We start from the raw sequence: 27,215 nt of genomic DNA on the forward strand, positions 1-27,215 counted from the left end.
CTTACAAGGGACGTGAAGGACCTCTTCAAGGAGAACTACAAACCACTGCTCAGTGAAATAAAAGAGGATACAAAGAAATGGAAGAACATTCCATGCTCATGGGTAGGAAGAATCAATATTGTGAAAATGGCCATACTGCCCAAGGTAATTTATAGATTCAATGCCATCCCCATCAAGCTACCAATGACTTTCTTCACAGAACTGGAAAAAACTACTTTAAAGTTCATATGGAACCAAAAAAGAGCCCGCATTGCCAAGTCAATCCTAAGCCAAAAGAACAAAACTGGAGGCATCATGCTACCTGACTTCAAACTATACTACAAGGCTACAGTAACCAAAACAGCATGGTACTGGTACCAAAACAGAGATATAGATCAATGGAACAGAACAGAGCCCTCAGAAATAATGCTGCATACCTACAACTATCTGATCTTTGACAAACCTGAGAAAAACAAGCAATGGGGAAAGGATTCCCTATTTAATAAATGGTGCTGGGAAAACTGGCTAGCCATATGTAGAAAGCTGAAACTGGATCCTTTCCTTACACCTTATACAAAAATTAATTCAAGATGAATTAAAGACTTAAACGTTAGACCTAAAACCATAAAAACCCTAGAAGAAAACCTAGGCATTACCATTCAGGACATAGGCATGGGCAAGGACTTCATGTCTAAAACACCAAAAGCAATGGCAACAAAAGCCAAACTTGACAAATGGGATCTAATTAAACTAAAGAACTTCTGCACAGCAAAAGAAACTACCATCAGAGCGAACAGGCAACCTACAAAATGGGAGAAAATTTTTGCAACCTACTCATCTGACAAAGGGCTAATATCCAGAATCTACAATGAACTCAAACAAACTTACAAGAAAAAAACAAACAACCCCATCAAAAAGTGGGCGAAGGACATGAACAAACATTTCTCAAAAGAAGACATTTATACAGCCAAAAAACACATGAAAAAATACTCACCATCACTGGCCATCAGAGAAATGGAAATCAAAACCACAATGAGATACCATCTCACGCCAGTTAGAATGGCAATCATTAAAAAGTCAGGAAGCGGGAGGCCGAGGCGGGCGGATCACGAGGTCAGGAGATTGAGACCATCCTGGCTAACACGGTGAAACCCCGTCTCTACTAAAAATACAAAAAATTAGCCGGGCGTGGTAGCGGGCGCCTGTAGTCCCAGCTACTTGGGAGGCTGAGGCAGGAGAATGGCGTGAACCCGGGAGGCGGAGCTTGCAGTGAGCCGAGATCGCGCCACTGCACTCCAGCCTGGGCGACAGAGCGAGACTCCGTCTCAAAAAAAAAAAAAAAAGTCAGGAAGCAACAGGTGCTGGAGAGGATGTGGAGAAATCGGAACACTTTTACACTGTTGGTGGGACTGTAAACTAGTTCAACCATTGTGGAAGTTGGTGTGGTGATTCTTCAGGGATCTAGAACTAGAAATACCATTTGACCCAGCCATCCCATTACTGGGTATATACCCAAAAGACTATAAATCATGCTGCTATAAAGACACATGCACACGTATGTTTATTGTGGCACTATTCAGAATAGCAAAGACTTGGAACCAACCCAAATGTCCAACAACGATAGACTGGATTAAGAAAATGTGGCACATATACACCATGGAATACTATGCAGCCATAAAAAATGAGTTCATGTCCTTTGTAGGGACATGGATGAAATTGGAAATCATCATTCTCAGTAAACTATCGCAAGGACAAAAAACCAAACACCGTATGTTCTCACTCATCGGTGGGAATTGAACAGTGAGAACACATGGACACAGGAAGGGGAACATCACACTCTGGGGACTGTTGTGGGGTGGGGTCAGGTGGAGGGATAGCATTAGGAGATATACCTAATGCTAAATGACGAGTTAATGGGTGCAGCACACCAGCATGGCATATGTATACGTATGTAACTAACCTGCACATTGTGCACATGTACCCTAAAACTTAAAGTATAATAATAAAAATTAAAAAAAAGAACTGTATAATGTATAGGAAAGGACCATATTTGGACAGATACTCATATTTATGATTAGAATGAAGATATTTTGATATTTCTTTTAATTTACTTTTGAAGTATTTTGATATACCTTTTTGAAGTTTGTACATTTGGACACTACATTCCATAGAAAACAGAGACTTGATCATCCTTTGAACAAACCACTATCTTTCAAACCTATATAAAGATAAAATAGTATAGTGCTCTGGTAGGTGTGTCCATTGCTTTCAGTTATTATATATATATGTATATGTACATATATGTGCATATATATATGAGTTTGATATATTGTGATATATATAACAATTATGTATCTTATGATATATATAAAATATCTCACAACTACACCATTTCTTCGAACTCTCTGCCTTTTGCAATTCTAAGTGAACTGTCTCACCAGGATTCCTGCCAAATTCTGAATTTAAAGTGGTGTCATCTGTATAGTTACCATCTAACAAAGGATTTGCTGAATATATGGTAGATAGCCCATGAAAATCTTCTAGAAAATGTCATAAAGAAACTGAACTTTGCATGTGTTCACTGGATTTTTCAACTTTATGTTTTTTAGAACCTTCGGGGTTTATAAATCTGACCTCATTTTCTCTTCATGTCTTGAGCAAAATAAACATCTTCTACTATTCTGTGTTGTTGTTGACCCTGTATACAGTGCTGGGTAAGTAAATTAGTACAGATTATGGGGAATTTTGCCAAAGAATATATTAACAATTTTGACAATAGAATTAGACTCTTGAGGGTCTAACAGATGGCTCATGGATTCTTCATAAATCATTTTCTGGGACACGGTTTTGGAAAATAAAGCTCATGCCTAACATGTTTAAAGGACATTTAGTTAACACCAAGTTAACTTAAGGGTGCTGAGAAGACTGCTACAGAATTAGTATTTGTGTAGAAACCTAATAGAAGCTTAAATAGCACCTCCTCAGAGCAACCTTCTTTGTCGATCTTAAAGTTTTAGTCTATATCTCATCACAGGTTTTACTTCCATCATTACCTTGATCAGAATTTATACCTATCTTCTGTGTTTATTATCTATTACCTCATTAAAATATTCACTGGTAGGCGGGTACGGTGGCTCATGCCTGTAGTTCCAGCTACTTGGGGGCTGAGGCGAGAGTACTGCTTGAGTCCAGGAGGTCAAATCCAGCCTGGGCAACACAGCAAGACGCCATCTAAAAAAAAAGTATATATATCTATCCATTGGTATTTTGCCTATTTTGCTTAGTATGTAGTTCATTGAATATTTACTAATGTGTGGCTCTCAAAAATTCAGCTCAAAAAAGAGAGAAACTGAGATGAGCAATAGTTCAGGCATATCTGCACTCTTCTGTTGTATTATTATACCCAGTAGTGTCATGTGGCATATGACAAACATTTCAGTCAACAAGGGACCACATATACAGTGGTGGTCCCATAAGACTCTAGTGGAGCTGGAGGTATATAATAGACTATATCATGTAGGTTTGTGTATGATATGTAAGGACAAAATTGCCTAAGGACACATCTCTCAGAATGCATCCTCATGGTGAAGCAATGCATGACTGTACTTATAAAGTCACTTAGCCACACTTATAAAAGCAGAAATCACCATAAATCTTTTAGGCTTTTTTGCTTATGTTTCTTAGTGACTAAAAGTCAATTAGGAGTACATTAGCCTATTTGTTGCCTAGTCTTAGTCTTTATTTTACACTTTTATCCTCCCTTTGCACTTTGCTCATTAGTAACTCCCACCAGAGAACAAATGAAAATATAACACTTTATGATTCTGTGTAAGCTATGGCAGATCACCTTTGGAGGTAAGTTCTCTTGTTCAAGATAGGTTGAAGCTGTTTTTGACGCTTGCCTTACACAATGAGGTAAAGCAAGTAATTTGGTTCCTGGGCTGTAAAACAAAACAAAACAAAATACATTAATAGGGAAGAATTGTTCCATTCAGAAAGTTGAAATCTGAAGACAAAATACCTTTTTAGACTCATATGTCTTTAATGCAGTTTATATAAAGTATATCTGAGAAAATTGCCTCTGACTTTTTAAAGCTGAACCCTATTCTTGCCAGCAAATGATGGTATTTGCATTTTTTTTTTTTTTTGAGATGTAGTCTTGCTTTGTTGCCCAGGCTGGAATACAGTGGTGCAATCTTGGCTCACTGCAGCCTCTGCCTCCTGGGTTCAAACAATTCTCCTACCTCAGCCTCCCGACTAGCTGGCGTTACAGGCATGTGCCACCACACCTGACTAATTTTTGTATTTTTAGTACAGACAGGATTTCACCATGTTGGCCAGGCTGGTCTTGAACTCCTGACCTCAGGTGATCTGCCGGCCTTGGCCTCCCAAAGTGCTGGGATTATAGGCATGAGCCACCCTGCCTGGCCTAGTATTTGCATTTTGCGAAGGGAAATCTAACTGTCCCTTATCACTCTTGACAAACAACTTGACACTCTTATGGAGACCAGCACACTTACAAGACAAAATGACAATAATAATAATAATAATACCTAGAAACTCACACACTGAGAAGGGGGCAGTAAATAATAATAGGGAGGATAGAAAAGTCAGCATGGCATTCCAGATGAGAAAACTGAAGCAAGTTAAACTTTCTACGTGGTAGCCATGATTATGTAGTTGATATACAAAGTAATGACGGTGGGCCTTCAAGAAGAGGTTAAAATACATTCATTATATTAACAAGTGCATCTTAGAAAGATTTCTTTCAAAAAGTAGTTGAAGTTTTTTTGCTTTAAGGAGTAAATCTCAATCATCTGGAAATTTAACTTCTGTGGAATACCTCTTTACATCTTAAAGGAAATGTTAATGCATTATATTGAGGTTATTATTGCAATGGAATTTTCAAAAATGTGAGTGTGCTTTTTTGTTTCTAGAATCTATAAGACACATATCTGTTCCAGGTATAGTGTCTACTAAGACAATTTCACAATCCAAAAAATAGTTGGTTAGCAAGGATATCAAGTACAACACAGAGACTAGCAAAGAGGGAAGGCTATGAAATAAAATGCTTATAGATGGCTAGTCTCATATCTCTGCTTTATTCCTATAAATGTATCTCATGATATATGTAATCAGAATTATAGTTATTTAATCTCCTCCTTTTTTGTCCATTGCCTCTTTTAGGTCCATGGTTTTTTGGTGAAATCATTGATGGCAAATTTGGTTGCTGCTTTTCCTTTGGGATATTTGTTAATGGACATTTCCTACAAGGCAGCATAACATTTATAATTGGAATTCTCCAGGTAAGAAGTCAGAAAAGCAATTTAAGAACATCTTGGACTTGTCAGACTAATTGCATAACAGTTATGAATTAAATCCAAAATCCAGAATTAAGTACCATAGATCATCTTTCCTACTTTACTTGCAGGGCAGTCTTTAATAAAAGCTTCATTTGCTTTTAAAGTGCTTCCTAAACTCCTTCCACCACTCTCATGTAAACATCTAAAATACATTTTTTTTCCCCAAGACAGTGTTCTGCCATCGCCCAGGCTGAAGCACAGTGGTGCAATCTTGGCTCACTGCAGCCTCTACCTCTTGGGTTCCAGTGATTTTCCTGCCTCAGCCTCCTGGGTAGCTGGGATTACAGGCATGTGCCACCATGCCTGGCTAATTTTTGCACTTTTAGTAGAGACAGGGTTTCACCATGTTGGCCAGGCTGGTCTCGAACTCCTGACCTCAGGTGATCCGCCCGTCTCGGCCTCCCAAAGTGCTGGGATTACAGGCGTGAGCCACTGCACCCAGCCTCATTTCAGTTTTCTATTATGTTGATGGAGGCTGTCTCTAAGGAGCTCTCTCATACCAAATGAATCCTGAGCCTTACCAAAAGGCAGGGTTTTTTCCTTTGTAAATGTTTACATTCATATTCTAATAAATAGTACACTAATGATGGATTTTATGTATCATCCAGACCCATGAATCCCAAATCTATATCTCTGATCTAGACCTCTTCTCTGCACTTCAAGTGCCTCTATATCCAATGGCCACAGATGTCTAACAGGCATCTCAACTTCATGTGATGTCTCTCTAATAGGAACATTATTTCCACCCCAAACCTGTTCCTCTCTGTTTTTCCAGTTTTAATAAATGACTCCACCATTCACCTGATTTCTCCAAGATGTATCCTCAATTATTCCCTTTCCTTCATACCCTGTATCTATTTCACCAGCAAGCTCTACCTTATTTGATCTGCTTCCAATGCATGTCTTGAATCCATCCACTTCTCTCCATTTCTGTTATCCTAATCTAAGTTGTAATTATTTCTTGCCTGGGTCTTCTCCCTGATATTCTTGCCTCCTTACTCTCAGCTTAATACAGAGCATCCAGTGTGCTCTTTTAAAAACTTTACAATCAGCTCACTTACTTTTCAGCTTGAAATGCTTTGAAGCAGAGCAGTGATCTGGGTCCTGCCGACTGCCCCAATTTCCACCTGGCTCATGCTCTGCATGCACTTCCTTAAAGAGGCCAAGACCTCTCCCACCTCTGGGCTTTTCATTTGTTCCTTCTGCCTAGAATGCACTTCCCTCCGCTGATTCATTCTTGTCCTTCTGGCCTCTGAGAGCCTTCCTCCCAGTTACCTTCTCATGACCCAGTTCTTTCCTTCATTGAACTAATCACGATCTGTAATTATATTTTTTGGTTTTTTTTTTTTTTTGTCTGTCTTCTCCCTGTTAGAATGTAAGCTCTATGACGGACCTTTTCTAACTTGTTTGCCATTGTGTCCCCAACTTGGAGCTTAGCTCATGCCTGCTACATAATGGGTGCTCAATAAATATTTGTTAAATGAATGAATCATACAGCAGCTCAACTTGGATTATAATTTAGATACTCTAATTTATATTCCAGTACTTATCATGCTACCTCAAACAAAAATGGAGGTAAGAAAAAAAATACTGATAGCCAAGTCCTCCCCTCACTCCACCAAAAAAGAGGGGTTGTTGTATGTGTGTGTATACATTTACTCAGTTCAATTCCAGCTTAACACCATTGGGTATTAACTGTGTATATGATACTGTACTACAAGTTGGGACTTCAGCATAAATTAAATGATACCTGCCTCTAAGATGAATAAAAGGACATGGGCAAATACACAACTAGCCACAAGTCAGCTGTTGTGTTATAAGCAACTGTGCTTGAAGTAAATTAGCTAACGCCAAGACAGATAGCAGCATATTCTTAGGATCCACTAATAATGCATTATTAAGACCAAACTCTTCCAAGGACTTGGGAGTAAGCTATGGTTCTGTTCTTTTCCAGCTGGCGTTTTTTAACATCCCCTTGATGGCTTACATGTGTTGGAGCTTGCTGCAGCGGTGCTTTGGTCACAACTTCAGGTCTCATCTCCATCAAAGAAAATACTTGAAAATTATGCCTGTTCACCTACTTATGCTACTGCTGTACATCTGGCAGGTTTATTCCTGCTACTTTCTTTATGCAACATACGGCACCCTAGCTTTTTTATTCTCCCCTTTGCGGACCTGGTTGACACTGCTGACACCTGTTCTCATTCGTTGTGTGTGGACACTGAACTCCACCAAGTTTGGAATCTTCATGGTGCAGTTAAAAAGCCACCTGAGCTCCTGAAGGCCATGTCTCACCACTGGCAGCTGGGCAGAAGCCCAGCCTCTGTGTCTGCAGCCCAGGCCTCTACCCCAGTAGCAGGTGGAGGGCCAGGATTGGTGGGTGAGCTTTAGGGAGCAGCTGCTCGTTTGGAGTCCTGGACGTTGGAGGGATTACCCACTACTGATACCTGCAGAATGGACTGCAGAAAAGTCTCAAAAATAATGCCTTTATTCCTTCCCTCCCTAAGGAGGCAAAGAGTTGATTTACCTTTGTGAAGAGAAAACCCTTATCTAGGACATCCACAGAGTAGAGGTTGGGTGTGTGTACGGGAGTGTCTGAGGCCCAGTGTGTTTTTTAGGGTTACCCCATGTAAAGCACTTAACGCTGTGCTTGGAATTCAGCAGCTGTCAAAGGTGCAATTTCAGGGGCAGGGAAACTTTGAGGATCTGGGCCCGACCCTCACTACCCCTGAGATATTAGTTCCCAGGCCTGTTTTCCCACAGGATTGTGGGCTCTCTGCTTCCTTAGTCGGAAGTGTTTTCAACTAATCAAATAAATGAATGAATGATGAATAAGAAAGACCGTGAGCCTGAGGCTTGCTTGTGTAGCCTGGCCTAAGGGGCAAGAGAAGGCGTGGCCTGTCCTGGCCTCTGAGAATGGGATGGTGGTTGCTGTACCTCAGGGGACAGGGCGGGGCGGGAGGAGGCGGGGCCAGGCCTGGTCTCTGATAATGGGATGGGTGGTGCTGGACCTCTGGGGCGGGGCCGGGCCTCGTGGCGGGAGGAGGCAGGGCAGGGCCTCTGGGACGGGGCTGGACGGCTTGTTGCCGGAAACGAGCCCTTGATGCTGTGGCCCGGAAGTGGAGCGGCTGTCGCAGTGCGGCTCCGGCAGTGGCAGCGGAGGCCTGTGTTTGCGGCCTTCGGCAAGCGACTGAGATGGCGAGCGCAACTGCACCTGCAGCCGCAGTCCCCACCCTGGCTTCGCCTTTGGAGCAGCTCCGGTACTTGGCGGAGGAGCTGCGGTTGCTCCTGCCTCGAGTGCGGGGTGAGCTGACGGAGTTAGAACGGGCGACGGCAGGGGCGGGCTCGGGGTCGGGGAGAGGCCGGGCTCGGGGTCGGGGAGAGGCCGGGCTCGGGGTCTGGGAGAGGCCGGGCTCGGGGTCGCGGAGAGGGCGGGCTGGGGCGGCGGCGGGGAGCCGGGCTTGGGCGAGGGAGGTGGCTCCGCTTACCTCAGCTTTTCCATTCGCCACCGTTCGGCCCCCACACGCCACACCCACAAGTCGGCGAAGCCCAGGAGACCACCGAGGAGTTTAATCGAGAGATGTTCTGGAGAAGACTCAGTGAGTGCGCCTCCTTCCGGGCTCCCCTTGCCTCAGTTCCTCCAGCGTCCCGACCCCTTTTCCTCCCGCTGTCCCCCAGGGAGGGGACTGCTCTCCCCCGCTGCATCCTTTCTGTGAGGTACCTTACCCACCTCAGCACCTGAGAGGGTGAAATAGAATTCTAACCTCGACATTCGGGAAGTGTTTTTGAGAAGTCTCGGTCGGTAAGGGAAGTCTTCCAAGTCCGTGCAGCACTAACGTATTGGCACCTGCCTCCTCTTCGGCCACCCCCCAGATGAGGCAGCTGTGACTGTGTCAAGGGAAGCCACGACTCTGACCACAGTCTTCTCTCAGCTTCCACTGCCGTCTCCACAGGTGGGCTTCACTTTTGTGGAATCCTTGGGCTGCCGAGTTACACCTTAGGAATCCTCTAATTTTCTTTCCACCTTTTGCACGCACGCCAGGAGATTTCTTTTCTTCATCTGTCCAGTGCGGTTACCGTTTTTACTTCACAGGATTGTTGTGAAGACCGAATTGCCAAGTGCAGTTCCTGGCGCGGAGTAGGCAGGTCTTATAAATATTGGTTCAGTCTGAAGTTTATCCTGGTTGTTTCCCTTCTGATAATTTTTTAAGCACTTTTTATTTGCTGGGTGTTTTCACATACTTGATGGCCATCTGACAGATGAGCAAGGAGGCTCAGAAGCTCAGCTTAAGATTTAAAAAAAAGCAGGGGAGCTAGAATTTAAATCAAGGTCTATCTGATGTCTAAGCTACCTATTCTGTTATACTGCATAATACCCTTTTTATATTATTTTTAATATTTAATCAGTAACATATGTAGATAGTACAAAATTCAACAGATATCAAAGTTAAGTGTGTTAAGTTTACCTTTCCACCCACTTTCTCATTTTTGTCTCCCCCAGTTCCTTTTGCATTATTCCACGTATATTCTGTGCATATATACATTCATATACATTTATCTGTATGTGTCAGCTTCTTTTTACACAAATGATACATAAACACTGTTCTGGACCTTCCAACTTAGAATTACTGCAAACAGTGTCGTGATGAATTACCTAATTCTGTGTATGTGTGTATATCGGTAGAAAAAATTCCCAGAAGTAGAATTGCTAGAACAAAGATTTATGCATTTTAAATATTCCTTTATTATAAAACTAATGAAAGTAAACATGTTGGCTATGACCACGTATGCTCTATGCTCAGTTTTTCTAGAGTTGTGTATCCTTAATATGGGAGTAAGATTCTTTTAAAATGGCATATTCATTGCCTTATCTGATTTTCATAGTCAATAGTTTTAATTTTTCAGTCTACATATAAAGGTGTTTGGAAAGGATATAAATATCTTCTGCTGCATGTACCTACAGTGATAAACTCTCTCCTCCTACATACCTTTGAGATTTTTTTTTTTTTTTTTTGAGACAGAGTCTCTCTCTGTCACTCAGGCTGGAGTGCAGTGGCACAGTCTGGGCTCACTGCATCCTCTGCCTACCGGGTTCAAGCAGTTCTCCTGCCTCAGCCTCTCGAGTAGCTGGGATTACAGGCACCTGTCACCACGCCTGGCTAATTTTTGTATTTTTAGTTGAGACAGGGTTTCACCATGTTGGGCAGGCTAGTCTCGAACTCCTGACCTCAAGTGATCCGCCTGCCTTGGCCTCCCACAGTGTTGGGATTACAGGCGTGAGCCACCGTGCCTGGCCTACCTTTGAGATTTGTGATGAGGAAACAAGAGATGAATTGTATGAGAGCACTTTAAAAGATTCATGGAAAATACTTATTTCAAAAAGAGTAGTTAATATTACCTTATTTTTCTTATCTGCTAACCCCTTTCTTTCAAATGCACTTAGGACTTGCTGCTAAAACTCACTGCAAGTAAGATACCACAAGGAGGCAGCATAGAACTGATTTTCTATACATGCTCAGGACAGTAGTTTCACTCATAGATGAAAAGTTAGAATTTGGATTTATTTGAAATATATACAAATATTCAAGTATATACATATATTCAAATAAATACATATATGTATATATGTGTGTATACACATACATATATGTATATATGTGTGTATACACATACATATATGTATATATGTGTGTATATACACATACATACACATAAATCATCATTGCCTTCTTGAGATCTCACCACTTTAGTCCTACTAAAAGATGGGTGGTTGTTGGTTTTTTTTTTGTTGTTGTTGTTGTTTTTTAAATTCCAATCTGTATGGAATGATACTTTAATAAAAGTATGTGCTCAGATGTTGAATAAATGTCAAATTGCCATAAAAGTTTCTAAACACTCTCAGTCACTGTGCTTATCTCATCCCTGACTGGTCACAAACAGTTTGTAGACTGGCTCCAACCTGGACCACATTTGTATAGTATTGACTTAGAATTTAACAGAAAATTGAGGACAAGGAAGATGAGAAAGCCAGTGACCACCTAGAAGGAAAATAGTTAACATGGAGCATTGTCGAGTCCATGCTAGTTACCTTTAGTTACATATTCTGTTTAAAAAAGAGAGAGACCTGGTTAATGGTTTAATAACCATGGTCTGTCAGTTGGTCTGTCTGTCTCTCTCCCTCCCTCTCTTTTCTGTAAAGGGCCAGTTAGTAAATATTTTAGATTTTGTAACCAACTACCCAACTCTGCCCTTATAGAGCAAACACAACTACAGACATTAAAACCAGTGAGTATGGCTGTGTCCCAATACACTTCATTTCCAAAAACAGGCAGTGGGGCCTGACTTGGCCTGAGGACCACAGTTTGCCAGCTCCTGGTCTAAGATATCATGAATATCTTGGGATACAGAGTATCAGGAATAAGTTTTTTCCTGCTGTTTCTTAATGGTTTATTGAGTTGTCAGCCCAATATCTACTATATAGCTAACTCCTCTCTGGTATGTGATGAGTATAGTAGGCCTGCCTTCATACCAGGACTTCAGAAAATGTTTGATGATGCTGTAGAAATATCTGCCCTAGGCCGGGCGCAGTGGCTTACACCTGTAATCTCAGCACTTTGGGAGGCCAAGGGAGGTGGATCACCTGAGGTCAGGAGTTCGAGACCAGTGTGGCCAGTGTGGCAAAACCCCATCTCTACTAAAAATACAAAAAATTAGCTGGGTGTGGTGGCGGGTGCCTGTAATCCCAGCTACTTGGGAGGCTGAGGCAGGAGAACTGCTTGAACCTGGGAGGTGGAGGTTGCAGTGAGCCAAGATTGTGCCATTGCACTCCAGCCTGGGTGACAGAGCGAGACTCTGTCTCAAAAAAAAAAAAAAAAAAAGAAAGAAAGAAAAAGAAAGAAAAGAAAAAGAAAAGAAATATCTGCTCTATTCCACAGCAGAAGGGTTGACCACTTTGATCTAATCTGTTTCCTTTTTCATAGGAAACCCAGAAGTTCTGTGAACAAGTCCATGCTGCCATCAAGGCATTTATTGCAGTGTACTATTTGCTTCCAAAGGATCAGGGTAAGCCACATAAGTGTTGCATTTATCGTGTAGATCTTTGCTAATATTGTGGATTATGTCTTGTGACTTTTACCTTTACCCAACTTGAACATGTAACTTTCTCCCATAAAATACAGTGAAGGATAATTTTGTAATGTAAGTGACTTATATAAACAAGCCATTATTCTAAGATACAGATGCTTTGTTCCTATGACTTCCTATCTCCCCTGCCTTGCCTGACTCATAAGGCTTTTAATTCTCACAGCCTTCTCCCTCTTTAACCCGTTTTAACACCACAGATACTGGCTGGCTCTCAGCCCCATATGCAGGCTCAGGCCATCCTTACTTTCCTCCACCCATATTATATCTCACCCTATTTCTGAACATCTGCATAGGTTAAATGGCCTCCAGCCCCGCCTGTAGAATCATGCATTGATTATAATCATGCCAAAATTATAACTGAATACATGTCATGGATCTTCAGGGTTACTCAAGTGGCTTAAACTTCAAGTGTTTCATCTACAATTGTTAAGAGATCACGGTCCTTAATGAATGAATACATGGTGTCACGGAAAGATTTTGTTCCAAATCTCTTTTGAAGAAAACACTAAGGAATGGCAGGAGGGGCAAGAAAATGCCATGGGGATATAAGTAAGACCTGAGTTTTGTGTTAGCATGTAGGTTAAAGCATGTGGGTGTACATTACCTTATAGTTCTGTAATGCTTAGACTCAGGAAAGCAGATGGTGCTTCTGAAAAGAACACCACGTTGCTTATTCTTTGGGTTTGGCCACAGGGATCACCCTGAGAAAGCTGGTACGGGGCGCCACCCTGGACATCGTGGATGGCATGGCTCAGCTCATGGAAGTACTTTCCGTCACTCCAACTCAGAGGTAGTAATGCCACAGTTTAGGTTACCAGTTATTGGGGTTCCTTGCCTCAGAGGGGAAAAGCTCATTTTAACAGCAAAGTTACTGACAGCTGAGAGTAATGACCAGCAGGAAGAAGCTTTTTAGGAGACAGGAACCTAGGTTAGGTTATTAATATATCCTTACTGATTTCTTTCCCCAGCCCTGAGAACAATGACCTTATTTCCTACAACAGTGTCTGGGTTGCATGCCAGCAGATGCCTCAGATACCAAGAGGTGAGTGAAAGTGGGCAGTGGGCCATGTCTGCTGGCCAAAGCAAAGAGACCTCATGTCTAGCTTCCAGCTTTGTAACATGTATTTGAATTTATATAAACAGTCTAGTGAAATATATATATTTTATTACCGAAATTAATAGGTAGGTATTAATACTTTTTGTCATTCTCTAGTTATCATACTTCTAAATTCCACTCCCCCTTGCTGTGGCTGTCTCTTGTTGAACAAGTATGGTTTGTTTTCCTAGTCCTACCCCAAGAGTAGTATTATGGAGCACACTGAAGCAGTTATGAGGTAGAGACAGCTAGGCCAAAACAGTGGTTGTCCAAGAGGACCATGATGATAAACATCATGTGACCATTTTATTTCTTCTTGTGAATAAAATACAAGCTTTTTAAACCCCTATCTAGATACCAGGGGATGTAGTGATAATTTTTTATTAAACCCGCAACCTTGTCAACCGTCCTTGGCACTCTCATCAATAGGAACAATGTGATTGTTCCTTGCAGTCATAAGAAAATTGTTGGATTTCTCCTCTAATTCTAGTGCTTCTGATTTTTCACTCATAGATAACAAAGCTGCAGCTCTTTTGATGCTGACCAAGAATGTGGATTTTGTGAAGGATGCACATGAAGAAATGGAGCAGGTGAGGGGACCTCCATCATTGGAAGGCAACTCCTTGACTAGTAGATGAGAATTAATTATAAAGAGAGATTTCCTGAGCATTGACCAGATAGGTCCCATTCTCACTACTGTCCTCTGTCTTCCATCTCCCACTGCTTGTTAGTGTTTGATTTAGTACCACTCCTCTGTGTTCCCTTACTGGACAAGGAGAGCGAGAACAGGGTTTATGAAGTGATTCAACTCTGTAGCCCTTAGTGAAGTGGCTGGCTAAGATTTTTGGACAACTAAGACATCGTGGTAAAAGTATAATAATAGGCCCCGCCTTTTTTTTTTTTTTTTTTTGCATTCACATACATCATGGTATGTCTTAGGCTGTGGAAGAATGTGACCCTTACTCTGGCCTCTTGAATGATACTGAGGAGAACAACTCTGACAACCACAATCATGAGGATGATGTGTTGGGGTTTCCCAGCAATCAGGACTTGTATTGGTCAGAGGACGATCAAGAGCTCATAATCCCATGCCTTGCGCTGGTGAGAGCATCCAAAGCCTGCCTGAAGAAAATTCGGATGTTAGTGGCAGAGAATGGGAAGAAGGATCAGGTGGCACAGCTGGATGACATTGTGGATATTTCTGATGAAATCAGCCCTAGGTAAGCGGGATCCCCACTTGAAACATCTGAGCAGCAGCGTTCTGATTTCAATTTGTGTTGTCACCTCAAGGTTTTCCCAGTTTTTTTATATTTTGAAATTTTTCAAACCTATAGGAAAGTTTAAAAAGTACCTTCAGTGAACACCCCTATATCCTTCTATTAGATTTGCCTGTTGTTCACATTTTTTCCTATATTGGTTTATTTCTCAAGAGATACTGTTTCATATTTATTCCAGAACGTTTTGAGAGTAAATTGCAGACAGCAATGACATTTCACCCCTAAATACTTCAGTATGTATCTCCTGAAGTACTCTTATTCCTACTCTTATTATCACATCCAAGAAATTTGACATTGAATATAATAGTATTATCTAATATTCAGATTTCCCCAGTTGTCTCTATCTAAGATGTCATATAAATTCAGGGTTCTGTCAAGGTCCCACATTGCATTTAATTGTCATCTCTTTAGTCTCTTGAAATCTAGAACAGTTCCTATCCTTTGTAGTCTTTTTTAATCAACATTTTAAAAAGAAACCAGGACAGTTGTCTTGTAAAATATCCAACAACCTGGATTCACGTGATTGTTAGTTCTCATTTTTGCAAGAATATCATATAATTAAGTGTTTTGTACATCTCATTTTATCATATTAGGGAGGCACATGATGTTGGTTTGCCTCATTATTGGTGGTACTAAATTTGATCACTTAAAGTGGTGCTCACTTTAGTAAAGGTATATTTTACTCTAATTTTAGCTTCCACTGATGAAGGCTGCCTGCCTATATTAGTTATTAAACTGATGGTTTCACATCCTCACATTTTTGACTGAATTGATCATGCACCCTACTATGAACCAAGGGAATTTCCCCCCCAGCTTCCTAGTGAAATGGGGTATGGGTGTTTCAATAAAGACTGGTTGAACTCATTCTGTATTGGTTGCCCAGTTGCCCAATTTTAAAAACTGACAGGCATTTCTGGGACAGTTTCTCACTGTTGACATCCATAGTTGTGTACTAGAAACAACCTGGCTGCGTTTTTTTGTTAATGATTACTTTTGTTTTCTGCTCTTAGTGTGGATGATTTGGCTCTGAGCATATATCCACCTATGTGTCACCTGACCGTGCGAATCAATGTAAGTACTGGCTTTGAGGGAATAGCTACAGAACAAATGGGCAGAATTTCACTAATCACTAGTATTTCCTGTAAGCTATAGGGTACATATTTATTAGTCACATTTGGATGGAAGTACAACAGTAATGTCACAGTTCTTGCATGCGTTTGGGGTTGATAAATATTCACTGAAGTTGAATTATAATAGCCATGAGCTTTGGTAGTTCTCTCTTCCATAATCACCTGGGTAATCATTCAGAAAAGCCCAAAGGCCTTAGAAAATGATGCTTTAAGGCTGGGCGCGGTAGCTCACACCTGTAATCCCAGCACTCCAGGAGGCTGAGACGGGCGGATCAGCTGAGGTCAGGAGTTGAGACCAGCCTGGCCAACATGGCGAAACCTTGTCTCTACTAAGAATACAAAAATTAGCCGGGCATCATGCGCCTATAATCCCAGCTACTTGGAAGGCTTAAGCAGGAGAATCGCTTGAAGCCAGGAAGTGGAGGTTGCAGTGAGCCGACATCGCGCCACTGCACTCCAGCCTGAGCAACAGAGCAAGACTCTGTCTCAAAAAAAAAAAAAAAAAAGCTTCTTTGAAAAGAAAGTCTTAATTACACGGTAATTTAGGAACTTCTCAACTTGAAGTCACAAGTTTCTAATTTCTAGACTAGGCAGCAATTAGATTGAACTTCAGCTGTTCATGAAGTAGCTGGCTGAGGTCACATGTTTCTGATTTCTAGACAAGGCAGAAATAAGTGTTCCAGAAACATACTCTGTTCTAATACAAACACATTGTGTGATTTAACTATGGAGAGTCAACTTTCTTATAAAAATCTGATTTTATTGTATTCTTTGAGGTTCTGTGCCCTTTACTAGAGAGAGTTCTGTTCTCTCTAATGTTATTGGAAAGAGCAGTAAAACTGCCAAATGGCTTATATTTTACAATTGAATGTATCAATTCTAGTAATATTTGATAAATTGGATAATGGAAATTAGATTCATCAGATGTGTCTTCATGATGTATAAACACCTTGAAGTAGAATAGGATCCTTTTGGGCATTAACATTTTTTTGGCATTAACTTTTAAAAAATTGACTTCCTAAGAAATAAACATTTTTAGCAATATGCCTAGTCAGCTATCCCAAACATAGTATCTGCTCTAGCAATTTTAAAATGTGTACTGCATATGCATCTTATATGTATTGATATTTTATATTAAACGTCTCCATCTTATCCTTATATTGGTGTTCTTAAAATTCTTAATGCGCTTTTTTTTTTTTTTTTTTTTTTTTTAAAAAAGGAACCTTAGTCATTTCTGCTTTATATTTTGAGCTATCAGCATTTGGGACCAATTCAGGTTACATTTTCCTTTTTCTGTCCTTTTTTAAATTGAAAATATTTTAGATCTAAAAAATCTTATTAAAATGTTATAGGAATACTATTAACAAGATCTTGCTAAATAGAAAAGAACCCGTAATCCTGCCACCCTAACCTAAACAGCATTTTTAATTTTGCATACTTCCTTCAGGTCCTTTTTCTAAATAATTTTTTTATTACTTGGGTCTTTAAAAATATTTGAACTCAGCTTTTTATGGTAGGGCTCAGGGTGAATAACTTCTGTGTTTCTTTTCTAGTCTGCGAAACTTGTATCTGTTTTAAAGAAGGCACTTGAAATTACAAAGTAAGTATGAAGACTTCTCAGATAGCTTTTTGTGAGTAAAACGGAACTGCTGTCCAGACGTTCTCAACTCCCTAGCTCCCATTTCAAGGAGTGGGAAAGGGTGGGTGTGGGATTTTCTTTCAGCTTCAGTTGTGGGGCAGCTGAGATTCTGCAAAGAAGCTTCCCTTTAAAAAAAGTTTAGTTTTCCCTGTGCTCCGTCCTGAGGATAGGTTTTCCCTTGACATCCTAATAAGTTTAACTTACTTCTTTCCTATTCTATTCACAGAGCAAGTCATGTGACCCCTCAGCCAGAAGATAGTTGGATCCCTTTACTTATTAATGCCATTGATCATTGCTTGAATAGAATCAAGGAGCTCACTCAGAGTGAACTTGAATTATGACTTTTCAGGCTCATTTGTACACTCTTCCCCTCTCATCGTCATGGTCAGGCTCTGATATCTGCTTTTAAAATGGAGCTAGAATGCTTGCTGGATTGAAAGGGAGTGCCTATCTATATTTAGCAAGAGACACTATTACCAAAGATTGTTGGTTAGGCCAGATTGGCACCTATTTATAAACCATATGCGTATAATATATTTTTTTCTGTGCTATATATGAAAAATAATTGCATGATTTCTCATTCCTGAGTCATTTCTCAGAGATTCCTAGGAAAGCTGCCTTATTCTCTTTTTGCAGTAAAGTATGTTGTTTTCATTGTAAAGATGTTGATGGTCTCAATAAAATGCTAACTTGCCAGTGATTAAATGAGTGCCCTTCCAAAGTTTCTTTTTACCAGAAATACAGTGGATTGAGACTAGAACATTGCTTTCATTTGGGTTTGTAGGTTTAAAAATCTGATTCTAATCAGAAGTATATTTAGAACAAAACACTTTATTTATAAAAGATGACTCCAAAATTCATCTTAGTATTTCACCATGTTATATATTATTATCAGCAAGTCCTTCTGAATATTATCACAGATTACTCCATGTCTCTAAAATATATTGGCATTGAGCTCATTTGTTAGGTTTGCCCACCTTATTGAACAGATTTATTTTCCTTATACATACTTGTGTTGTCCTTGGTTACGTTTGTCCCCAAATGTAAATACCAAATTTTTATAAATCAAAAATTTTTTAGTGTGTAAGAGATTTTATGTAATTTTAAGGGCCTTTTCAGTTCATCCTTTTGCAAAACCATCACCACTTAATTATACTTTTGCATCAGTCTAGAAGACTGCATATTGGAAAGCAGTGTAAATCTATAATGATGTATATTCTGGTGAGCTGAATAGGGCATTATGCATGTCCTACAGGTCTCCGCCACCTCTCATGCCCATCATCTTCCTTCTGTAGGTGTAATTCATAACATATGCCTTTCTGCTGTCTTTAGGTATAATCAGCAACAGCAGTCATTCTTTGAGTGACTAATGTATACTTGGGGTTGAAATTCCTTAAGCCAAATGAGTTTTAGCTTACTGTTTTGAAGTGCCATTTTGTATTGTTAACAAGTGTCATACAGGGAAGGAACTAAAATCAAACTGACAGAGTGTCAAGGCAACAAAATAACATAAACAAAATAATAACATTGTACAACAGGAGTCTAGTTCTTTTATCCTTTCATATAGAGCCTACTTTTTATATACTTTTATATTTCTCTACTGGACCAAATTCATGTTATTAACATCAGACTTTAATTGTGGGATACTTAATGAATATAGAACTCTAATATAAAGACTTAACTCTAGCTGAATTATTCTCTCAGGTCCTGTATTGTATAACTTCGTTCAGTCATGTTTGGATCTTTAAGGATAATGATCAGGGAAAGCACTGATCAATGTAATTTTTTTTTTTTTTTTTTTTTGAGATGGAGTCTTGCTCTGTCCCCCAAGCTGGAGTGCAGTGGCACACTCTCGGCTCACTGCAACCTCCGCCTCCCAGGTTCTCAAGCGATTCTCTGGCTTCAGCCTCCCAAGTAGCTGGGACTACAGATGCACACCACCATATCCAGCTAATTTTTGTATTTTTAGTAGAGATGGGGTTTCACCACGTTGGCCAGGCTGGTCTCAAACTCCTGACCTCAGGTGATCTGCCCACGTCAGCCTCCCAAAGTGCTGGGATTACAGATGTGAGCCACCGAGCCCAGCTTGATCAATGTAATTTTAAGATTACCTAAAAATTCCATTTTGGGATAATATCCCACTTCATCAGAAATATAAGAATGATTTAAGTGTTAGGTCCTTTCCCTTATCTGTAACTTAATGAATGTATTAATGAGCAGTAAAATGGTTGCAAAAAACCTGAACCTGAACAATCTGAATGTACTCCTTAAAGGTATCTGAGCACCTTTTCAACCTGAATGACTACTCATTTATCTGATAAAGTGATGTAGTTTGGATATTCAACCCTCCAAACCTCATGCTGAAATTTGATTCCCAGTGTTGGAGGTGGGGCCTAATGGGAGGTGTTTGGATCCCTCATGAATGGCTTCGTTCCATTGGTGGGGTAATGAGTAAGTTCTCGCTCTATATGTCCCTCCCCCACCCCAGAGCTGGCTGTTAAAACAAGGCTGGCACCTGGCACTTACCCCTACCCCTCAACCCATTCTTGCCCTGTGATCTCTGCTCACGTTGCCTCCCTTCATCTTCCTGCATAAGTGGAAGCAGCCTGAAGCCCTCACTGTTTCTTGTACAGCCTGCAGAGCTGTGAGCCAAATAAAGCTCTTTTCTTGGAAACTACCCAGCCTCAGGTATTCCTTTATAGCAACACAAACACTGAGACGCAAAGTTTCTCTTCCTAGCACATGTTTGGTTTAGATTGTAGAACAAGGGTTGGCAGGAGAGTGGTGATAGAGCTGGAAGTTTAAGCTGATAGTTCAGGGGCTACCACGGTGACGCTTTTATAGTTGGTTAGGTTCTGGAACATGTTGCAGTCCACTTCCACAGTGAGTCTCTGGAGCCCCACATGTGTTGGCGTGAACTGGAACTTGGCACACATGGTGTTTTCAGGCCACACTGAACGGAATCTGAAATAAAGGAAAAGGCAGGTGCTAGTTCTGTCCCAGGTTCATTGCTCTGCTGGTCCCAGTGACTTTGATCCTTCCTTGCTTGAAGAGGTGGACCATGCAGAAATAAACATCTAAGTACCTTGCTATTAAAATGGAAGTGTTTATAAAGGAATAGAAGACAGGAGCCACCCAATGCTGAGCAACTGCATGGTTGAGAAGAGGTACATCCTAAGGGCTTCCAAGCTACATCTGTTGTTCCTTTTGTCATCTGTGACTTCCTTCTGGTTCAATTCCTGGTAATTGTATTAGAGTTTGTTTGGAAGAGTGATATGGTTTGGCTGTGTCCCCACCCAAATCTCAACTTGAACTCTATCTCCCAGAATTCCCATGAGTTGTGGAAGGGACCCAGGGGGAGGTAATTGAATCATGGGGGCTGGTCTTTCCCGTGCTATTCTTGTGATAGTGAATAAGTCTCAGGAGACCTGATGGGCTTATCAGAGGTTTCTGCTTTTGCTTCTTCCTCATTTTCTCTTGCCACCACCCTGTTAGAAGTGCCTTTGCCTCCTGCCATGATTCTGAGGCCTCCCCAGCCATGTGGAACTGTAAGTCCAATTAAACCTCTTTTTCTTCCCAGTCTCAGGTATGTCTTTATCAGCAGCGTGAAAACAAACAATACAGTAAATTGGTATGAGTAGAGTGGGGCATGGCTGAAAAGATACCCGAAAATGTGGAAGTGACTTTGGAATTGGGTAACAGGCAGAGATTGGAGCAGCTTGAAGTGCTCAGAAGAAGATGAAAATGTGGGAAAGCTTGGAACTTCCTAGAGACTTGTTGAATAGCTTTGCCGAAAATGCTGATAGCAATATGGACAATAAAATCCAGGCTGAGGTGGTCTCAGATAGAGATGAGGAACTTGTTAGGAACTGGAGCAAAGGTGACTCTTATGTTTTAGCAGACTGGTGGCATTTTGACCCTGCCCTAGAGATTTGTGGAACTTTGAACTTGAGAAAGATGATTTAGGGTATCTGGTGGAAGAAATTTCTAAGTAGCAAAGCATTCAAGAGGTGACTTGGGTGCTGTTAAAGGCATTCAGTTTTATAAAGGAAGCAGAGCATAAAAGTTTGGAAAATTTGCAGCCTGACTATGCAATAGAAAAGAAAAACCCATTTTCTAGGGAAAAAATCAAGCTGGCTGCAGAAATTTGCATAAGTAACAAGGAGCCTAATGTTAAACCTGAAGATCAAGGGAGAAATGTCTCCAAGCCATGTCAGAGAACTTCATGGCAGCCCCTCCCATCACAGGCCCAGAGGCTCAGGAGGAAAAAGTGGTTTAGTGGGCCAGGCCCAGGGTTCCTGTGTTGTATGCAGCCTAAGGACTTGGTGCCCTGTGTCCCAGCCACTCCAGCCATGGCTGAAAGGGGCCAACATACCGCTTGGGCTGTGGCTTCAGAGGGTGGAAGCCCCAAGCCTTGGCAGCTTCCAAATGGTGTTGAGCCTATGGGTGCACAGAAGTCAAGAACTGAGGTTTGGGAACTTCTGCCTAGATTTCAGAATATCTATGGAAATTCTGGGGGCCCAGGCAAAAGTTTGCTGCAAGGGCAGGGCCCTCATGGAGAACCTCTGCTAGGGCAGTGCAGAAGGCAAACATGGGGTCAGAGCCCCCACACAGAGTCCCTACTGGGGCACTGCCTAGTGGAGCTGTGAGAAGAGGGCCGCCATCCTCCACACCCCAGAATGGTAGATCCACTGACAACTTGCACTGTCTGCCTGGAAAAGCCACAGACACTCAGCGCCAGCCTGTGAGAGCAACTGGGAGGGACGCTGTACCCTGCAAAGCCACAGGGGCAGAGAGAGCTGCCCAAGACCATGGGAACCCACCTCTTGCATCATTGTGACCTAGAGTCAAAGGAGATCATTTTGGAGCTTTAAAATTTGACTGCCCTGCTGGATTTTGGACTTGCATGGGCCCTGTAACTCCTTTGTTTTGGCCAATTTCTCCATTTGGAATGGCTGTATTTACCCAATACCTGTACCCCCACTGTATCTAGGAAGTAACTAGCTTGCTTTTGATTTTACAGGCTCATAGGCAGAAGGGACTTGCCTTGTCTCGGGTGAGACTTTGGATTGTGGACTTTTGGATTAATGCTGAAATGAGTTAAGACTTTGGGGAACTGTTGGGAAGGCATGATTGGTTTTGAAATGTGAGGACATGAGATTGGGAGGGGCCAGGGATGGAATGATACGATTTTGCTGTGTCCCCACCCAAATCTCAACTTGAGTTCTATCTCCCATTCCTCATGGGAGGGACCCAGGGGGAAGTAATTGAATTATGGGAGCTGGTCTTTCCCATGCTATTCTTGTGATAGTAAGTCCCATGAGATCTGATAGGTTTCTCATGGGTTTCCACTTTTGCTTCTTCCTCATTTTCTCTTGCCACCACCATGTTATAAATGCCTTTCACCTCCCGCCATGATTCTGAGGCCTCCCCAGTCATGTGGAACTATAAGTCCCATTAAACCTCTTTTTCTTCCCAGCCTTGGGTATGTCTTTATCAGCAGCGTGAACACAAACTAATATAAAGAGCTATAGCTTTGGAACCCTTGCTTATTGCTAAGCACAGTGGATGTAGCAGGGCTTATTGAGAGGATGTCAGTATGTCAGCAGGTGGTGTTTGGAGCCTTGTCAGCAACCTCCTGGCCTGCCTATAAACCTTCTTTTGGTGACAGACTTCCTTTGGGGAGCTTTGCCCCACAACTGATTTGGGAGACCACAAAAGTATGGTTAAATGTTGACAGTCCCTTCTCTTGATTTCTTGGCAAGAATGTCTCATTAAGTTTCATGAGGCTGAGGCAGTGGCTCAGTAACCCACACACCTGTTAGGGACCTCAGGGAGGGTAGGAGTAAGTATCTTGAACTTTATACTGTCTGTTCAACTAAGGATGCAGTAGACATAATGAAAGAAGATATTTGCAACGTCTAAAACCAACAAGGGACTAATACCTGGACTATACAGGAAACTTCTAAAGATCAATAAGAGGGAAGCACAGAAACACCAAAAGAAAAGTGGGCAAAATAAGACAAACTACTTACTGAGAAGAAAACATAAAAGGCTAACAAACATATGAAGAGTTGCAATTAAAATAATAGTAAGATATTACTTCATTTTTATTGGACTGGAAGAAAATGTTAATAGCTGGGTATTGCCAGGAATGAAGGAGGGGTAGGAATACAGAAATTCTCATGTGCTGCTGGAGGGAGTGGCGACTCTTGCAGCCATTCTGCAAATCTGACAGTACCTGGTCAAACCACATCATAGCCTAGGACCCAGCAATTCTATTCCTGGGTATATATCCCCAGACTCCACCAAATTTTTTTTTTTTTTTTTCGAGACGGAGTCTCGCTCTTTCACCCGGGCTGGACTGCAGTGGCGTGATCTCGGCTCACTGCAAGCTCCGCCTCCCAGGTTCACGCCATTCTCCTGCCTCAGCCTCTCAAGTAGCTGAGACTACAGGCGTCTGCCACTGTGCCCGGCTAATTTTTTGTAATTTTAGTAGAGACGGTGTTTCACTGTGTTAGCCAGGATGGTCTCGATCCTCCTGACCTTGTGATCCACCTACCTTGGCCTCCCAAAGTGCTGGGATTACAGGCGTGAGCCACCGGGCCTGGCCACCAAATTTTCAAACAAGTATATAAGGAGACTTGTGTGAGGATGTGCACTGCAACATTATTTGCAGTGTCAGAGAGTTGGAGGCACTCTGGCTGCCCATCTCTGTGGAGTGGAGTGGTAGAAAGTGGTGGGTGTACACGATGAAATATTATGTAGCAGAAGACATATGGGCATAAATCTTAACATAGTTCTGAGTGAAAAGTAAGAAAGCAATTAAATATAAATTTATATAAGTTAAAAGTACAGGCTCATGAAAGCAACAGTACACATTTTATACGTACGAATAAAAGGATATGAAGGATGGTGGTGAAAATGGGAATAAAAGGGAATAAATTAAACAAAATTGTATATTGTGGTGGTGACTACCAGAATGTAGCCCTCTGACCACAATGAAAGATAGCCTGTCCTCCCTTCATTACTCTCCAATACCCAGCCCTAATGCCCTCGCCTACATTCACAGCAACACCCAGGCTCTCCCTGCAGGATCAGGGCAGCAACTAGGGCAGGTGGGTGCCCAAGGGGCCCGCACAGCCTGCCTCACTCCCATCCTCCTGCAGATATGGTGGTCCTAGGATGAGGGAAGCCACTTGGTAGCCCTAATCCTTTAGTTTAGTTTCTGGGGGTATCTGCTGTCTGCATGGACATGGCAAAGAGAGAGTTTCTGTCTTGGGCCCTGCCTTTCTGACCCATTGAGACATTTCAGGGGGATGAGAAGCCTGCCATCACTTACCTGTAGCTCCTCTCTCTGTGAATGAGCCCCCTTCCCAGGATGGAGATCACACAGTCCTCCATGGGGGCATCTAGGGAGTTCTGGAGGCTGACTGAGGCTGTGAGGGGTTGATACTGCTCTGCTTTCTCTGGCATCTGTGGGAAGAGGCAATACCTGGTGTGGGTGCCAAGGGCACAGGCGCAGTCACTCTCTCCTCCCATGCACCCCTGTACCCACCTCAGTAAGTTTCCTCATCTCTGCCAAGCTGACTCAAACTTCACAGCTGACGTCTTCTACCGCTCTACCTGCTCTTCCTGCATTTATTCCCACCCTTGGTCCTTCACTGATAATTTCTGATGTCGCCTCTCCTCTATGCAGACACCTTGGAGGGTTTCCCACTGTCTTGGGAATTCAGTTTACATTGTATTCAACGTTCTTCATGGTGTGTCCCCAAACCCCCTCTCCCACCTCACCTGTTCTTCCCATGACTAAGTGACATCCCAGCCCCGTCAGGGACTGATCCATCCCCAGCACACCCCTCACGCTACCTTCCATTACACCTCTTTGCTGTCTTCTTCTGTCTTCAGTGGCCTTCCCCTACCTCTGTACTGAAAGGGTACCCATTTTTCAAGGCCCAGCATAGATGTCATCTCTTTCATAAGATCATCCCCAAACCCACCAGCTGGAATTAATTCCCTTTGCTTCACTTATTCCATAGCAACTTTGTGCATCTATTAAAGCACTTATCTGGAAGACCAAATGCTGTGTCTCCCTAACTAAACTATAACCTGCTTGAGGGCAGGGATCAGATCTCATTCATTTTGGCCAGGGTAGACACATGGAAAGAGGGCTGGACCAAGAGCCATAAGCCTCTAGAACTTCCTGTTTTTATAATCTTGGGCATGTTGCTCTCTAGGGCTCAGTTTTTTCATCTGAATAATGGGAACAGTTCTACCTCACAGGGCTTAGAAAGAAATAAAGGAGCTGAAAATCCTCTGGCATGTGTATGAGGTGCTAAATAAACATAGGCTATTATGATCCCTGTAGGTAGGAGGCAGTAACTGGGAAGGCCCCAATTTTAGAAACCTTTACTTAACTAAAGAAGTTGGAAGATTTAAACCTTAATAGGGCATGTAAGAAACTATGTCTTTCAAGGGAAGGAGCTCTTAAATGTAGCATTTTCTGGTAATCCTGCAGCACAGTCATCTGCTCTGAAGGGGCCTGGATTCCTTCTGAAATGGGGACCTGAGTGGTGGCAGACGAGGGCAACTCAGGGGAGGACTGGTGCCTACCTTGATGGCAAGGTGTGGTCTACAAATGGCAATGTCTTCCTGAGCAAAGCAGCTAAGGTTGGATTCAGAGTGTGTTGCCATGGCGGTGAGTCTAAGGAAGGTGTTCTCGGGTGGGTTTCGCTCAAAATCGGAGAAGAACACGCCGATGGTTATTATCTTTTCTGAAACACATGACAGGTGGAGTCAGTGGCAACAGGTGTATGTACCCCAGAAACAGCCATAGTTACACACACAATACAAAGGACTCAGGGCCTCACTGAGGCCAGAAAGATGCACCATTTTCCCCAGCAATTGTACACTTGGAACTCACTCAAGACCTCACTCCTCACCCTCATCCCCATCACCAACCCTGACAATGCTCTTGGCAGACCACCTCAGTGGGGTTGGGAAAGGGTCCCCTGTGAACTGGAACAAGTTAAGCTCTTTGGGCCTCAGTGTCCTTGTCTAATAATGCCTACCTAGTGGGATGGTTTGTGTTGTTTGTAGGGTTTTTGTTTTGTTTTAGAGACAGGGTCTCGCTCTGTCACCCTACAGAAGAAATATCTACTCCTACTGTCACTACTGCTCAGGGGATGAGGTATCCCCCCCGCCTAAGTTGAATCCTCTGCTTTCTAAATCTGTGCCCCACCCTGACCCCATCACACTAGCTGTGTAACCCTGAGTAAATTATCGAGCCTCTCTGTGTCTCATCTCCTCATCTGTAAAGTGAGGATAGCAATGGTTCTTGCCTCAGAATGTGGTTGTGAGGGCTAACAAGATGATGCATATAAAGCACTTAACACCATTTTGGGCAAATAGTAAGTGCCTGATAAATGTGAGCTACAATTATTCTAGTTGTCTCATATCCCCAGGCATAGCACTATCAATTTTAACCCATCTCTCCTGAGGCTCCATTCTTTCCCTCTTGCCTGCTTATTTTCCTCAGCATAGAAGCAGGTTCAACTCTCTCCCTCTGCCCAGTGTCCCTGGCTGACT

General features: G+C 42.1%; 3 protein-coding genes across 18 annotated transcripts in view; 2 read left to right on the forward strand and 1 right to left on the reverse strand.

Annotated features, from left to right (window-relative positions):
• Nucleotides 1-8,181, forward strand: part of TMEM62 (transmembrane protein 62) — a 54,991-nt gene extending 46,810 nt beyond the window's left edge. For all 11 annotated transcript variants that reach the window (XM_055098344.2, XM_034938609.3, XM_024925608.4 and 8 more), the window contains 3 exons: nt 2,589-2,693; nt 5,167-5,285; nt 7,297-8,181. In XM_055098344.2, the coding sequence (XP_054954319.1) occupies nt 2,589-2,693; nt 5,167-5,285; nt 7,297-7,623 (551 nt within the window). In that variant the 3' untranslated portion in view covers nt 7,624-8,181. The remainder of the gene's footprint in view (nt 1-2,588; nt 2,694-5,166; nt 5,286-7,296) is intronic.
• Nucleotides 8,182-8,322: 141 nt separating this feature from the next.
• Nucleotides 8,323-18,332, forward strand: CCNDBP1 (cyclin D1 binding protein 1). 2 transcript variants are annotated; one of them, XM_003805595.5, is made up of 11 exons: nt 8,356-8,646; nt 8,882-8,941; nt 9,216-9,295; nt 12,323-12,404; nt 13,179-13,275; nt 13,454-13,527; nt 14,095-14,171; nt 14,521-14,801; nt 15,869-15,929; nt 17,542-17,588; nt 17,854-18,332. In XM_003805595.5, the coding sequence occupies exons 1-11, from the start codon at nt 8,538-8,540 to the stop codon at nt 17,966-17,968; spliced, it is 1,083 nt and encodes a 360-aa protein (XP_003805643.1). In that variant the 5' UTR covers nt 8,356-8,537; the 3' UTR covers nt 17,969-18,332. The 2 variants fall into 2 exon arrangements, with proteins under 2 accessions (XP_003805644.1, XP_003805643.1); XM_003805596.3 differs by lacking the exon at nt 9,216-9,295 and having other exon boundaries at nt 8,323-8,646.
• Nucleotides 18,333-19,392: 1,060 nt separating this feature from the next.
• The window catches only part of EPB42 (erythrocyte membrane protein band 4.2), a 33,570-nt gene continuing 25,747 nt past the window's right edge, over nt 19,393-27,215 (reverse strand). For all 5 annotated transcript variants that reach the window (XM_055098343.2, XM_055098341.2, XM_055098340.2 and 2 more), the window contains 3 exons: nt 26,241-26,401; nt 24,970-25,103; nt 19,393-20,591 (listed from right to left, as the gene is read on the reverse strand). In XM_055098343.2, coding sequence (XP_054954318.2) covers nt 20,429-20,591; nt 24,970-25,103; nt 26,241-26,401 — 458 coding nt within the window. In that variant the 3' untranslated portion in view covers nt 19,393-20,428. The remainder of the gene's footprint in view (nt 20,592-24,969; nt 25,104-26,240; nt 26,402-27,215) is intronic.

This window comes from Pan paniscus, chromosome 16 (assembly GCF_029289425.2).
Source record: "Pan paniscus chromosome 16, NHGRI_mPanPan1-v2.0_pri, whole genome shotgun sequence".
NCBI classification, from domain to species: domain Eukaryota; kingdom Metazoa; phylum Chordata; class Mammalia; order Primates; family Hominidae; genus Pan; species Pan paniscus.